The sequence below is a fragment of the Rhinolophus sinicus genome, chromosome 14 (assembly GCF_057876585.1).
Source record: "Rhinolophus sinicus isolate RSI-liver-muscle chromosome 14, RSI-T2T, whole genome shotgun sequence".
Classification (NCBI taxonomy): domain Eukaryota; kingdom Metazoa; phylum Chordata; class Mammalia; order Chiroptera; family Rhinolophidae; genus Rhinolophus; species Rhinolophus sinicus.
The window spans coordinates 48,777,489-48,793,795 of record NC_142514.1 but is presented as its reverse complement, the minus strand read 5'-3'; the positions used below and the strand labels follow the sequence as shown (position 1 = coordinate 48,793,795).

General features: G+C 39.7%; 1 protein-coding gene across 28 annotated transcripts in view; it reads right to left on the bottom strand.

The window, feature by feature from the left end:
* The window catches only part of SGIP1 (SH3GL interacting endocytic adaptor 1), a 194,844-nt gene that overhangs the window by 100,758 nt on the left and 77,779 nt on the right, over positions 1-16,307 (bottom strand). For 7 of the 28 annotated variants that reach the window (XM_019731952.3, XM_074334889.2, XM_074334896.2 and 4 more), the window contains exons 2-6: positions 15,654-15,717; positions 9,362-9,386; positions 8,277-8,360; positions 6,446-6,517; positions 3,032-3,088 (exon numbers count right to left, since the gene is read on the bottom strand). In XM_019731952.3, the coding sequence (XP_019587511.2) occupies positions 3,032-3,088; positions 6,446-6,517; positions 8,277-8,360; positions 9,362-9,386; positions 15,654-15,717 (302 nt within the window). The remainder of the gene's footprint in view (positions 1-3,031; positions 3,089-6,445; positions 6,518-8,276; positions 8,361-9,361; positions 9,387-15,653; positions 15,718-16,307) is intronic. The other 21 variants (XM_074334892.2, XM_019732035.3, XM_074334900.2 and 18 more) reach the window with 5 other exon arrangements.

Sequence of the window (16,307 nt, the reverse complement as noted above, 5' to 3'; positions counted from 1 at the left end):
GGGTTGGACATGCTGTTTTGGAAGTATGCTTCAGGATAGATTGGGGGCAAAAGGAAATGGAGAAAGGAAAACTAATTCAAAATAATTGCATAATTCAGGTAAGTTGTACTAAGAATATGGACTAAATTGTTGGTGGTGGGAAGGGATGAATTAAGGACCTTTGGAAGGACAAATTGTTAGTTCTCAGTAACAGATTTATCTTGGGAGAAAAAGGAGAGGGAAAGCATCAGGAAAATGCTAAGATTTGTACCCTCAAATCCTGGGTGACTGCTGGTACTCCTGGCTGAACTAATGGAAACAGCAGACAACTAACATTTTTAGGAAAAGATGGGAAAGATAAAAGACAATTTGCATAATTGGAATTAGTTATAATATTTTTGTTGCTATTATATGGTAAGCACAGTGACCCACCCTTTATTTCACTGAACCTTCATAACAATCATTTGTGGAAAGAATTATCCCATTCACCAAGGAGGAAACTAAGAGAAATCCAGTGCTATTTCTCATGGAAACCCACCCAGCAAGAGGCAGACCTGCACCTTGACCCCAGGTATTTGAGACTACACCCTGCAGAGGGGAAGAAGGTGAGGAGTTCAAGGGTAGTCCTTTTGAAGTTGAGGTTATAGGTCTGGAAGTCAGATAGGACAGAGTGGGAGTGGAGTGATACATTTTTGAGTCACTAAAGCAGTAAAAGTGCCGTGACCATGGGGGGAGAAGAGGGCCTGAATGCCCTGGGAAAACCATCATTTATTGAGCATGTATTGTCTCCTTCTTGTCCTTCTTCAGGACTCAAACTTACTTTTAAAAAAAATGCAAGTGTATTAAGGTCACTTCCCTGTTAAAATCCTGTCCCTGGCTTCTCCCTGCACTTAGAATAACAGCCCAGGCATCTGTGTAGCCCATAAGTTCCCGCTTGACTGGGCTCAGCCCTCTCTTTAGCCTCAGGCCTGAGATTCTCTTTCCTGAACACCCTCAGCCTTAAGGCCGTCTTCCCATCGTTAACTTTTATGATTTGAATGCTGTGAGTGAGTTCTTTCCCATTTCAGAGCCCTCATAAATGCCCTTCTCTCTGCCTAGAATTCTCTTCCCTCAAACGTTCAGCCGGTTAACCCCTACTCATACTTTAGGGCTTTCCTTAAAGCTCATATCCTCCCTGAGGCTTCCAGGCTCTTACCCGGTCCTTGCCCAATTAGATGATAAAACCTGTCTTATTAGTACTTAGACAAAGTGGTGTCTAATATAGAATTACAATAGCAATTCCCATGTGACCTGATTAGTTTTTAGGACTAAACAAATTTGAGGAAAATTACGATTCATTTAAGCATGTGCATGCTAGCCAGGGACAGCACTAGAGTTTAAGCTTTATGTGCTCGGTGGAGGGTAGTAAGTAGTACTTGATGAGTCATTTGGTATTTTAATGATCATACTTCTTGTTTGCTTAAATTATCACATGAATTCATATTTAAGAATCCTAGAAAATGTCACAAAAGTCTTTCTAGGCAAAAAAGAATTAATTTCCTAAAATCATCCTTTCTTAATATCCAGTAGCTGCCCTTATAACATTATTTATTAGCAATTTGTATTTAGAGTAACACAGAGGCTTTCATAGATTCCAGGGAACTGAACTGCTGAAAATATCAAAGAGATCTCAAAAACAGATATAAGAGAGGACCAGGTAATAAAGTCGGCAGAGTGACATGGCGTAGCGGTGGGAAGCGTGAAGAATTTAATCTCTTTTCTGCAGATAATGTAGTATTGACCTTTTAAGGTAGTAAAGAGCCAATAAAATTTAATATTATGACTGAGAGAATATTCAATACATGATAATATTATTTATTATAAAAATGAAATTCTTCAGTTTAACAAATATGCAAAAGTTGTAACATCAAGCTTAACTTTTATGAAAGGGAAGTTGGGCCAGATAGTCACCTAAAGGATAAGTGCAAAGGCATTTTGTAGGGATTGTGAATTTGGGCACTGCCTATGCAATAGACGTGATTTTTTTAATGTATATATGGTCTACATGTTTAATATGATTAGAAATTTAAGAGTGATTGTGGCCATTCTGTTGTGGTTGGTGAAGTGTGTGGTGATGATGATAATCCATTTCTGGGGAAATTATCAGGAGAGTTATGAGGGGACTCACCCTCACTCTTTTAGAAATAACAAGTGATTGTCATTTGATCTGGGAAAAATCCGTACCATGAGGCTATAATAATTGTTAGGTGCTATGGTCTGAATGTTTGTGTTCCTCCAAAATTCATATGTTGGAATCCTAACCTCCAGGTGACGGTATCAGGAGGTGGGGCCTGTGGGAGGTGAGTAAGTCATGAGGAAGGAACCCTCGCGATTGGGATTAGTGCCCTTCTAGAAGAGCCCCAGTGAGGTTACAGCTAGAAGTGTGTCTGCGAATAAGAAAGTGGCCCTCAGCTACACACACCAGACCCCCAACCTGTGGGCATCGTGACCTCAGACATCCCAGCTGCCAGTACTGTTAGAAATAAATGTTGGTGGTTCACAAGCCACTCAGTTTGTGGTATTTTTATTGTAGCAGCCCAAAGGGACGAAGACATTATGAAACCAAGGCCTAGATGTTAATTGAATTGCCTCCATTTTCAAAGCAGCTTAGAAAGAGAACCAGGACTGAATCATCTGGAGTTAATATTTTATAAAAACATTTTTGAACACATATGACAGGCTAGGCACTCTGCTGAAATATTCTGCAAATAATTAGCTCACTGAATCCTTGCAACAATGCTACAGTGTAATGACTAACTTCATTTTTGCTACTCAGCAAATAACTATCCCAAAGCCACGCACAGCTGATATGTGAAGGGGCTAGTTCTTGAACCCAGACCTAACAGACTCTAGTGCTCTTAACCTTCCATGCTATGTTAACCGTGGCAGACACATCCTCATGAAATGGAGTGTATCACTTATTTCTACGTCCTATTTTACATAGAGGAATGCCTCAACGCATGCTCAAGTTCTGAAATACTTAATAAAGAAAAAACAATCTTCTGATACTCACGTATCTTTCCCAATCAATTTCTGCATAAAATCCATTTGGCGCCCCATTGCTTTTCTTCTGTAATAAATTTGAAAATAAATTCAGAAGAGAAATATTTGAATGAAAAAGAAGGAACAAAGAACATTTAACTCTTATCTGTATTTAGCAAGAGCTATCAAAATCCAGGACTGAAAAGACAAATTAGAGCAGCCTGGTAAGCAACTGCACTGGTGTAACTGAGTGGGAAATTGAGCTGCCATGACCCTGCATGATGGAGTTTACTGATTTCACAAAAGACTGTAGGATACGTAAGCATAAGGATATTAATAACTAGCTGTTCAAATGTTATTCAATTACTGAAGAATTAGAAGCACTTACATGTTAATTTAATCTTCTATACCGTCAGGGGATAAAATCAAATGTATATATATGAATTTAAATGGGAACACTTTGACTTCCATGTTGCTCTTGTATAAAATTAGTTCCAACATATCCAAAGCATATTCAGCCTGATAGTTAACTCATGTTTTAGGTTTTCTAACACTGGCTCTATTTTTTCCTAACCAACCCCTTGATAGACTGTAAAGGGAATCAGCTCCAAATGAAAGAATTCGGCTTCTAGGTATTAAAAATAGTATTGATAGTCTTTTCAAGTGGCTTTTCTTAGCAAATTATTGGAGTCAAGCCTGAGGATTAATCATGGATTTCTGTTATCCACGTGTCCTATGCTTCCATGAGCACATAGCACTGCAAGATGACAGGGTGGATATCAGCATTACTCTGTCTAGGTTAACTTCAAGTTCTGTTTTGGCTTCTAATACAACCATGATATTTGGCCACAAGCACTTGAGCAAGGATGTGGCATCATTCAAAGAGACATTACTAGGAGCAAAGGACAAACACACAAATTAAACTGGTGATACAGGATTCATCCAACGGCATTCCTGTATGTAGCACATATAGCAATGGTACGTCACTGAGCACTAGTAGGTCTCAGAACAACACATATCAAATGGTGACGCATGAGGCTTGAGGATAGGACCTCTAATTGTGCAGTCACAATGAAGGCCACTTGAACTACAATGGGAACAGCTAACATTCAATTTGACAAATGGGTACGAGACGTAAGCTTTCTCACATATGCACGTAGGACCACTAGATAACCAAATTAGAGATAACCCAGTAACCATCTTGCTGAAAAATGCATACTGCATGTTGACTGGGCAGTCTATAGAACTAACAACAGCTTAGTAAGGGTGAATAGTATGTAAGGAATAGATAATACGTTCACGGCCTCTCTCTTCCTAGCCGCTACCACTGCCCTGGAATTTATAAATGCAAGAGCAAGCTAATGCCTCCACAGACCAACACCCAGAAACAGAGGTCCTGTGTCTCTCTTCCTCTTTTTCTTGCTCCTGACAAAGATTATATACTCAGACTACATCATTCTAACGTTTTCACGTAATTATCTTCATTGAATTAGTGCTTCACTAATATCCTTTCTACTTTGAACAAAGGTTGTTTAAAAACATCTGTCATAGCAACTCTTGCATGGGCTACTGTTGAGGACATGATCCGTTAAATAATGTGCCAGCTAATAACAAAAAAATCTCTTCCATGGGGAAAGGGCATGATTCCTACTTTTTTTTTTTGTCATGTTTGCTTGCTATTTTAATTCTCACTTTTTCAATCTGTTTGCATAAGTCTTCTTTGTACAATTCTCCAAATCCTTCTTAGAAAGCATATATACAATAAATTACAGCTGAACAAATGTGTATGTGTGTGTTTCTTTCCCGACAACGTATATCTAACATCACGGATAAAAAAAATTTCCTGAATTTTCTAGATCTAGGCTAAGTGAAAACTTCCCAGTTTATATGGAAATCAATGGAAGATGGAAATAAAGAGAAAGCAAAACCTATACAAAGACATTTTATTTTAAAATAGGAACATTTGAAATAGAAACACAAATACTAAACACAAACAACAAATCATAACAATACATTCTTTTGGGCAGATATTCAAAACACATACATGTATACACACACCCACAGAGAGCTTTATTAGAGGAATTGGCAATTTGGCCTCATTCACACTAGTGAATTCTTACAAATATATTTGGTCTCACCAGTGGAAATTATCAAGTTGAAGCTAACCAGAGCCTGGCTGACATTCTTCTGGTCAAAGCCCAAGAAAGAAATTCTTCTGGTTTAACCACTTAAGCAAGGTGCTCATAGTGGTAATAGTGAAAGGAATGAATGCCTCTACTGATTTTCAGCTGGAAAACTTTGAAGAAGCAGGGAAGAAGTTAAGTGGGAAACTATCATTTAAAAGCTAAGCTTAATAGTACAAGCAATATTGGCTATTCACCAACACATAAACAATGATTTTTCCCTTGGAGTTGGAGTTATACATTATTTACTTTTATCTTTTCTGTGTTTTCCAAAATTCTACATTTTGTATAAGTAACTTTTATAACTTGAATATATGATTGTTGTTGAAAGATAACCGAGGCTCATGGAAATGTTAATCTTATTTTAATAGGTATTTCACTTTGGTCAGGATTATTATCTGTTCTTATACCATATGATGGGCTAAATCAATAAATGTCGTGGCAATTGTGTTTAATTATACATTTATCAAAGTAGTCAATTTTGACTGGGAAAACTCCTGTTTTCCAAGGTCAGCCACTAACCACTTAGTGATCGTCAGGTGAGAAGTGTTAAAGACACAGGATGTACTGCCTACATGTATTTTTGCCACTAAGGTAGATTTGACTCACTTTGTAAATAATCCTATAGAATAGCGCTGTCTAATATGACTGACCGTGAAGATGGAAATGGTCCTGCGTGTGCTGTCCCATGTGGTAGCCACAAGTGACTATGGAATACTTGAAATGTGGCCGTGTGACTGAGAAACTGGATTTTAAATAGCCACATGTGGCTACCATATTGAACAACACAGTTGGAGTTGTTGCATAGTCTGGGCCGAAATCAGCATCCCTGACGTGACATCCTTTGGTCAAGTACAGTACAAGCCAAGGTCCTGCCATATTCCTGATGTTACTGAGATAATGCTTATCCTAACAAATGATTTGGCTCAAAGCTGATATTACAGCCAAAGAGCTCTTACAAACAGCAGATTCTTTTTAAAATCTGAATACCTTTCCTTTGTCTAAGACAAAGGAAACACACATCTTTTTTGCCTGATCACTCTTTAAAAGTGTATTCAGACATCAATATATAGAGTCTACATGGTTGATTTAAAAATTGGTCCCAGGTGTTCAAAAAGTAATTTGAAAATACCTAAGAAAAAAGTCTTCTTAAATGGCATAAATAAATGCTACTGTTTTTGTTTTTTCAAGTTGCAGATTGGGATTTTACTCACTGTTTCTACAACCCCTTGGAAATTTTAAACTCAAATCTGTTTCCTTACCGAAACTTTTTTTCCTCCTTCACGCGCGCACTCTGCTTTGTTATTGTAGGGTGGTTCATGTGGGCTGCGCTGCTGGAATTGATTGTTTTCATGTAGAAAAAGTTGTTAAAGAATCTGTTTGTTCTTCAAGACACATATAAAGAATCACATGGAGTCAGCAAACATACCATAGAAGAAACCATTTCTAGGCCAAATTGCAGGGCCTACCAATCTCGGCAGGGTTCATGAAATAAAGAGTGGACTTGGGGCCCATAATGAGGCTCTATTCAGCAGGCCAGTGTAGCCAGGTCAGGCGAAGAAGGAAGAAGGAGGAAGCTACATCCCAGGCATTAGGCATTATGTGGATCCAGTCCTCATTCAGCCAACACTTAATTTACAGGAGAACAGACACCAGGACTGGTGTCTAAGAGAGACTGAAAAAAATGGTTGCATTTCTAATGGCAGTATGAACAGTGTAGTTCTCTGGATCAAAGCCTTGCTGGGGATCGATACACACAGTGCACGTAGCTGACAGCTCCACACCTGGGATCTTTCCTGCACCACTGTTCAGGATGAGCAGAGACAATGCCCCCAGTCTACGCGGAGAGGGAAATCTGAACTGCTTAGGGAAAAGTTCAAGTGTATCCTGCATGAATTAGAGTTTGTCCCTGGGTTAGAAGGCATCATCACACACAGCTGCCTAAAGTCTCAGACACCAAGACAGACAGCTCTGCAGAGGATGGGGAGCCAAGTGGGGAGCAATGCAAGCCCACTTTCATACATGGAGCCCTGCCACGAAGGCTCTGTAGACTAATTTCAAAAGAATTGTCCCCAGAAGTGGACTTCATTGGATTTTGAGAAACTGAAATTAAATAAGCATCAGTACATTAAGCCTATTATGTAGGTCCTGTGTTGACAAAGTCATTTATAAGTATTACAAACCACCTATACTTTGTATAACTACTTTAGTGAAACCATAAATTTCAAAAGACAATGATTTGGAAGCTAAATCAGCCATGTAAATGTGGACGGGGTCTACAGACACAAGGCCTTAAAGAAATCAGTGTGAATTTGAAAGAAAATTGGGTTGAGATCTCTAAGGACTGGATGCAAACAGAAAGTTGGACCTCTATGAGTTCTCATATTCAGTGAGCACAGTTAGTGGGGGAAACTCAGGGAACTAGCAGCTGGATAATAATTTCCAATAACCTACAAAGCTGTACACCCTGTTTCTGACAACATGCATTTATTTTGAATGTAGCCTTTTTCAGGTCTGCGTTAGTTCCTGAGAAAATGAAACGAAATAATTCCCGTTTCCTAATAATCATGACCAGTGATATTTATGGCACTTCCCATTAAGAACAAAGAGGGCATAACTACTAATCAATAACTTTATATGACTTGGGATGGTGGTGGTAAAAGAGGACTCAGGCAACTCGGGTATATAGCCCTGAGCCAGAGAGGACAAATCTGCAGAATCACGGCTAGGCTCCACACAGCACGTACAGAGAGCTGCCTGCTCCATGCCAGCACCATACCAGGCACGTGGATGCATATTCTACCAGAGATTTAAACGGGTGGTCCCTAGGAGAGCAGAGAACACGGAGGTAGCAATAAGGCCTCACGGACAATGAGTGGGTGGGTGGGAGGGGCTTTAGAAAAAGGAAAAAGGACAAGACTGAGGGTGGCAGAGGGAAAGAAGCAAGAAACAGCAATCCAGCCTGGAAGCAGCAGGGAGAGAAAGCAAAGACTAGCTCACAGAGCCCTGCAGAGGTCAGAATGGAGGGAATAAGACAACCCAGGGAGGGGGACCCAGACAGAAGCAAAGAGAAGACACAGAAGCAGAGAGTACCTGAGACAGAGTTAACGAGAGGGCTCTGAGCCAGAAGCAAGAGGTGAGGAGAAGCTGAGTCTTCTGGGTCTTTTTTTTCCCCTGCTGAATAGAGCCTTGATTATAGTGTTACCCAATGTCTGATAAATTTCAGTCTACTTTCTTAACATTTCATGGCGAGAACTACCTGAATGCAAAAGGCACCCGAAAGCTAAAACCTTGAATCAAGTGTGGGAGAAAAACTCCTGCTATAGCTGCAATTAACACCCCAATTTAGGTATAATATTATAAAGGGTGATTTTTCAAAAAAAGTATTTTCAACCACCAGATTTATTTTAGTTCCCACTCCAGCCCAATGAGCCTAATGTCAGTTTTTGTTTTTTTTCAGTAACAGCTGTTCTTTTGAACCTTCTGAATAGGCATCTGATTTAGGTTTGAAGGAAGTCATTTTAGAAATTGGTGCAGACTCCCGTAAGTACAACTCGGATAAATCCAAGCCAGTGCACCACAGACTTCTTTAAAAATCAAGAAATCTGGCGACTAGCAAGGAGACAGAGTTACTGTTAAATCTAAACCCAGTGGACACATTTTCTTCCTTCAGGCTGTAAATTCAGACATAAGTAGTTTTAAGACCATTCCCTACTTGTGAATTTAATATAGAAAATGTATCTGCAGCTCAACTGTGAAAAGGGAAAAGCTTTTTTCAATTTTATTGGATCTCAGCTCCATTATGACTTTGTGGCCTCTGTTGGAGAAAAACATTCTCACATAATGAGCTTTATATATCATTAAATTGGAAATGAAATAACAGTTGATGGTAGCAGCCCCTGTCTGGCTTTTGACCCACCATATTGATAACTAGTTTGCTTGACTAATCTGGGACAGGGTTTTAGGTGAACGCTATAAAGAAGTTTAACTTGACCAAGACTGCATTTATGTCCCATGGAATTACTACAGAAAAGTTTAACAGTGAGAAGGCTGAAAAGTCATTTAAGCTATTTTTTTCCCGTATGGAAAAAAAAAAAAATGAGGGGCTTTAAGAAAGTTAAACATAGCATATCCTGGTGTGCAAACCTACTAGTAAAAATGGTCATTTAAATACTTACAATTCCATCTCTATCAGGTGAACCTCTGTAACAAAAAGAAATAGGTAGCTATTAGGAAAATGAATAATTCTTGCTACATAGACTAAAGTATAATAAGAAGAAACATTACCCACCACTCTCCCCTTCTCCCTGGTTCCCAATCCCAATAAACCCAGCTAATGAAAACTAAACCAAAACAAATTGGTCAAGTGATATTTGAGTGCGGGGTGTGTGTGCCGGTGTGTGGGAGGGAGATTGTCATGAACACCTGAAGTCCAAAAGGCACCAGTTGCTGGGTCCACTTTTGAGAGGAGAGCTTATTAAGCGTCTGTCCCAGTCTAGCTGGCTCCACGTCAAACTACCACAACGAATGGAAACCGATTTGCTCTCTTATCTTCTCCCCTGTGAGTGGTCGTGAATTATAGTTCCTCTATCAGAGGGAACTTTTATGGTATTTTACAACGTATTTTTCTTCCACATTTCTATATTTACTGCTCCTCTGATTATAGGAAAGCAGGAAATGGAGGGTAACGTTTGCCAAGGGCTCCCCCTGGGGACTAGAGTCCAGCACAGTTAATCCACTGTGGCACTATACCCCAGTGCTTAGGGGTAACGGCTTTAGAAGAGGACAAATCTGAGTGTCCAGGCTCCACCACTTATTAGGTCGGTGACCTTGAACACATTACTTAAGCTCTGTAAGCCAATTTAAAGAAGATAATCTCTATAAAGAATTTATACTAGTTCCTGACATAGTATAATCGTTGAAACACGTTTGTTATTTTTTTTCTCTTCCATGATGTCTCTTCACTAGGAACACAAACATGCCCACTTGGAGCCACATTAGACTTTGTAGCGATAAAGGAAGGGTATTATTGTTAGTTTGGAAAAGTGAACTGGTGGAGCCAAAGGATGGGAGAGGCAGGAGGGCAGTCACTGCCACATTATAACTTTCTATTTTAACTCACTCCGTCAGGAACTAGGAAAATGTTATTCTATTGACATAGAGACCAAATTATGCTTAGATGGGGACTAGTATTATTTGGAAGATAAAAAGTGCTTGGGGTGGACTGTGAAATCTTGTTTGGTGTGGTTGGAACTGTTCTTTAGGAGGTGGGGCCGGGTAATTTCTTCATAGGGTGGGGCAGAGAGAGAAATGCAGAGCGTTGTGGGACATCTTCTGGACTCCAAGATGTGACTCCCTTTCCCCAATAACACACCACTTCAAAATTAGCGTAGAATATACTACTTGGATTACAAAATACTTGAGGAGGGTACATCATTTTTCATAACCAGTTCTGCATCCACATGGATGGAGGGTGAATCAGTGATACCACGGCTGGAAGCAGAGAAGACCGTGATCCTGAAAGACCACGGGAGTTAACAGAAATCTTAGGGTCTTTGGACATTCCCTGGCTATAGGAATTCGTTGGTTTAAAGGAATTTCATCTAAAATAGAAGTATAGGAAGAGTCTTAGCTGATAAAAGTTATAATTCATTGAACAAATAGTGAGTGCTTATTATGGGACAGGCACTACGCTAGGATATGGGGATAAAAAGTAATGAAGACAGGCTTATCATAGGGACAATGAGAAAGGCAAATAAATCCAGTGAATTATCATGGCCACAATAAGCCCAGGTTGGCATAGGGGAAAGGTACCAACCCACACTCATCAAAACCAACTTTCCTTTTCACATCTATACATTGCAAAAAATGAGCATTTCTTACTAGGATTTCAGCCTCTGCTAATGGAATTGAGAGAGAGGTAATTTTATGAACTTTTGTGTAGGGTATATCCAGGCACTGATCCTTATGGGAATGTCTTTGGGGACAGCAAGTAATGGCGTGGAGAAGACCAGGCTCTGGAGATAGGCCTGGCTGTGGTATTTCCCACCACTGGTCCTGATATAAGGACATACGTAGAGAGGAATATTAAAAGAGAGGCCACTTGATCGCATGCATATTACAGCTATAGGGATGGCATTTCAAAAATTTTAATTAAAAAACCTGTAATCATACATAGCAGTGTTGTTGTCCTATTCCAATCCTTTGTCTTAATCCATTAACAGAAATGGGCTGGTGGTTGCTAGTGTGGTGGCAGCAAGCATGGCAGTTAAGAGCACTGGCTATAGTGCCAGACTACCTGGGTTTCCTAGCTGCATAATCTTGGGCAAGTCACTTCATCCCTTTGTGCCTCAGTTTCCTCATCTACAAAATGGCCATGATAATAGCATACACCTCGTAGGACAATTAGAGGATTCAACGAGTTAACAGAAGTGAAGAACTTGGAGTAGCGCCTAGAACATAGTATATACTCATTTAATGTTATCTAGAATATAATGATTATATAATCTGACCTACGATGGCAAGTAGAGAGCTTTTAGCAGGCCCAGACACTTGGGCATGTGTTCTCAATTCATCTCCTAACCTCTTCTTATGAAGTTTTCCATTTTATTTTTAAATGATTTAAAAAAAATGTTTTAACAGTAGACCCATTGTATTTACTGATTTCTATTTTAAAATTAATCATCTATCATGGACCCTTTGCCTCTATTTTAAAAAGTGCCAGTTACCTCTAGCAAGTACTGCCATTTCTGTTACCCTCCGGTTGGTCTTGATTCTAATTTTGCCTACCTATTCTTCTGGGCGATAAAGGCTGAGGCACTTGATCCTGGACTAGAACACTGGCTTCAAGCCTTATTTTCTGGGTAACCTGCAGTCAGTTCCCTAACCCCTTTTGGAACTGATTTCTCATCTCTAAAATTGAGACATGGCTTCTAACCTTATTGAATTACTGTGATGATAAAAAAAGGATATCAGTACCTGCAGAGGGCCTGACACTTGGCACAAGCTCTCTCCTTTCCTCTATATGGATAGTTAAATCGGGAAGTTCTATCCTCGCCCCACTTGCTATCTAACGAGGTTCAGTCAGCTGCAGTTGGGGCTGGTGGCTATAGTAGCAAATGGCTTGGCAACCTGGAGGGAATGGCAACAGCCCTGGAAACAGTTTGCATCAACAAGGGCTTCAATGATGGCAGACTAACATAATCATTACCTAAAGCTAAATTGCCAGAGCATTTTTGCAAACTTTTGCAAGAATGATATTGACCCAATTAGAGAGCAGAGGTTCATGAACAGCAAAGGCTGGTCCTTTGACCATCATTGCCGGTGGAATGAATTTATGACTAATTTGCTGTCATGTAACTATTCTGGGGCACGCCAATGATAAGAAGTTAAGGAGAGATGCTTGGGATTCTACAAGCAAATGTCTTATCGGAGTACTTCAGAGAGATATTGAGCATCTACCCAAAGCTGTGAGGAAAACTTCCTTATTTTCATACCTTTAGAAATGGTGATGGATGAGCAGCGCTTTGGCCACATGCGAACTAAACTAGCTCAGCCTGTTCTGAGGAGGTTGTTTGACTTCTTTTCCCTTTTGAGGGACCTCTTTAATTTTCTTCACACACCAGAGATTATGTATGGTTAGTTACAGAGACTCTGTCTTCAAAGAAAAATAGATTTGGTTTCTGCTAATGATGTTTTCCTGTGATGTGTCTAATAGTGTCCTGCATGACTCGTGGCATATTGTAGGTGACAATAGATGTTGCTGACAGACTGACTGGTCTAGTGTCTGGCTCTTTAGGGGAATCAGTTTCCATCTAGTGTACACTGAGGCCCAGAAAAGGAAAGTGGGAAAAAGGCTGTGGGAATGCTGGCAATGCTGGCGCTAAAGCCCAGGTCTTCTGACTCCAGTGAAAGAAGCATCCATCACTTGTTCCAGGTGGTGAATGTGTAGAAAATGACAGTTTCTTACGAAATAATGGTAATTATGTGGTCCTCAGAAAAATAGTCCTAATTCAATCATTTAGAACAATTTGCAAGACTAGAGTAATTTCCATGAAATAATTATTTAACCTAAATAAATAAATAAATAAATAAATAAATAAATAAATAAATAAACAATCCCAAATAAAATGCAAGACCTGGTAACTTAATATTTGTATCTAGTTAAATGTTACCTTTCATTCCCTCTCCCCACCCCCAATCCTTTATACTCGCAGGCTTAAAAGCCTCCACGGTATCAAGGTTGCCCGCTGCCTAGGGAAGAAAGCCCACTGCAACCTGGCACTTCCTGTCTGGCTCTGACCTCCTTTCCAGTCTTGCCTCCCATTATCAGCTTTACCTGTCGCTAACAGGTAGACAAACTGCTCTATTTATCTTGTCCTGAATACCTGCTTGACTTCTCTACTGCTCTTCTCTGGCTGTTATTTTTCCTTCTGCATGAAACGCCTGTCCTCATCTTCTTGAAAAACAAACTCAAACTTCCTCCCTCTTTAAAGCTTCACTGATCAGCTGTCCACATGCGAGCTTTCCCTCAAATTCCCATGAAATACGATTTTTAATTGCCCAGAGGGAACTTACCACACATCAGTTTGTATAAGTAATAGTAAGAGTAGTGGCTGCTGCCATTTACTGAGCATTTACTAAGTACTAGAAAGTATACTAGTCATTTCAAATGTTTTATCTCATTTTGTTATACGAAAGGTATTTTAACTTGCATAGTAGATATTTTATCCTAAGAATTATAAAGTCTTGGAGGACAAGGACAGGGCAATGCTCAGCACCTTGTGCTAAAACATGCATGACAAAAATGTACAGAATGAAAAGCTAAAGGTGAGAAATAAATGTAGCTTCTTCATTTGCACCTGTGCCCATACAACTATCGATTCTCCCGTTTTCTAACTTTCTTTCAGGGATTCTAGCCAAACGATGGGTTTAATGGGCTCATTGTTCTGATATATAACTGATAGATCACATCAGGTCTGCATTTCTCCAGGGTCACAGGTAGGGGCAGCAGAATAGTGGTGCTCTCCTTGTACTGGTCTTGGAGTGGAGTTCTGAGTTCCTGGCCACCTGACTTCCCATATGTAATTTATCTGCCTGGCTCAAAAAGCCACCTGAGATTTTGCGTCAGAGATAATGACTCTGAAAGAGAATTTAAAATGATCAAATAAATGGGATAAAACTTACATCGCTGGACATTTCTGTTGCATCCCCGCGCCACGAGAGTTGTGGGGAGCGAGGAGGGTGGAGCAGGGTTAAGAAAAGACAGTAGTCATGAATAGAGTTTAAGCAGACCAAGGGACCCCCAATCTCAAGGACTGGAAGCCCCGAATTGAGCCTTACATCAGCTTTTATTAGTTCGGTGGGGAAGTAAAGCAGATAAAGCTTGTCAATCTCAAGATCTGTGAATCTCATACATCATAATAGAAAACTGATTCAAGTCAATCACCCTTGCCTGCAGACAGCTGGACCCTAAGTTTCAACTTCCCCAAGGTACAAAACCTATATGCATATGAATAGAAGGAGAGCACCTCATTGAATCACTTCCCTTGCAGATTTTTGGAAGGACTGCAGCCACAGAGGCTGAGGCTTTCCTTAGCCTGAGGAAAGTGGGGGGCTGTGCCCACCTGTGAACCCCATGGGTTCTCCTGTTGGTCCCCAAGCTACTGCGTCTGGCTTGAGTTGTTCCTCCCGTGAGGAATCTTACTCGTCATTGACTGTCCATCATCTTTCTGGGACCAAACAGGGAGGCATAAGGTGCAAACACAAAGGTTTAGCAAAGTCCCTGAAAGGATCCGTCTTACAGACTCTCCTTTCTTTGGGGGCAGGTAGAAGGAAACAAAATGGTTAAGCTGCTGCGTGGCGACACATTTCCAAGAAGAGTTTATTAGTGTCTGTGGGCAATTGATTATCTTGTGTATGATCATTTAAACATGTAAAAGTATCCACAGGGTGGTTTCTGGCATTGGTTTGTTATTCACAGCCAAATAGCCTATCGTTCCTGTAAATTCTATTGGTTGATTTGCAGTTCTGCTTGTTCAAAATCTTGGCATCTCAAGTAACAGCTTTGGGATGTTATCTAGACTGATTTCTGTTTTTGGCTGGCTAGGTCTAATCTACTTAAACAGGTGTTTGCTTCTTCATTTCAGTTACTCAGGCAGTCCCAGAGGTGGAAATGACTAGTTTTAGTTCCCACAAATGTAACAGTCACATTTCCTGCCTCCCAGGACTTCTGGGAAATGTGGTTATCAGGTTATAAAGTAATAATAACACATGATGAAAAATTGAACATGCGATGAAAAGTCTTCATCTTTTTAGTATAAATCTGTGAACTGTTTATGCCAAACAACTGCAGTTTACCCAGACAAAAGAAGAATAACAGAATACACAATGTCCAAGAAAACTCTGTGTGCTCTAAAAATGACAATGACAACAGCAGCTCTTATGGAGTCAAACTTTTAAAATACATACGTAGAATCAGTGTCCTTTTCTTTCTTCCGTATTCCAAAGGCCTTCCTTGTACGTTTTTTCAATCCTGTGGGAAAACGACAAGGGTCAAAGAAATCTATTTTCTGTTTGAATGTTCTTGGCAACATTTAAGTGAACATATTTTTAAAGTTGCAACACATCACTTAAATTTGAATGTTCAAACAGCAAAGAAAATTTCCCCAGTTGTGTGTATATGCACATATGATTCACTTTTACATTTTTTTAACAAATGTTTATCAAAGAGTCAGCACTATTTAAGTTCTTAGTATCATAAGCAACATAAGAATGTAAAAGAATGGAAAAGAGATGGGGGCCAGGTATAAAAAAAAATTGAAAATTTAGAATATTGTTATTCATTACCCAAATTGGCACTCTGCCAAAAATAAAACAACCCAAATTATGGAATTAGAAGAATAATAATTTCTATGTTCTTGAGAATTGGATAATTCTGAGACACAGATTATGTAAACCATACCAAGAGACCTACAGTGACCTGAGTCATCTTTTTATCCCATATTCCCATCTCATCTTTTCCTACTTCCTCAGGTCTGTGGCTCAAATGGATTATTAACCAATTCCTGGACATACTTCAACATCTGTATTCCGGTGTCTCACTATTCTTTTTTATGTGATCCT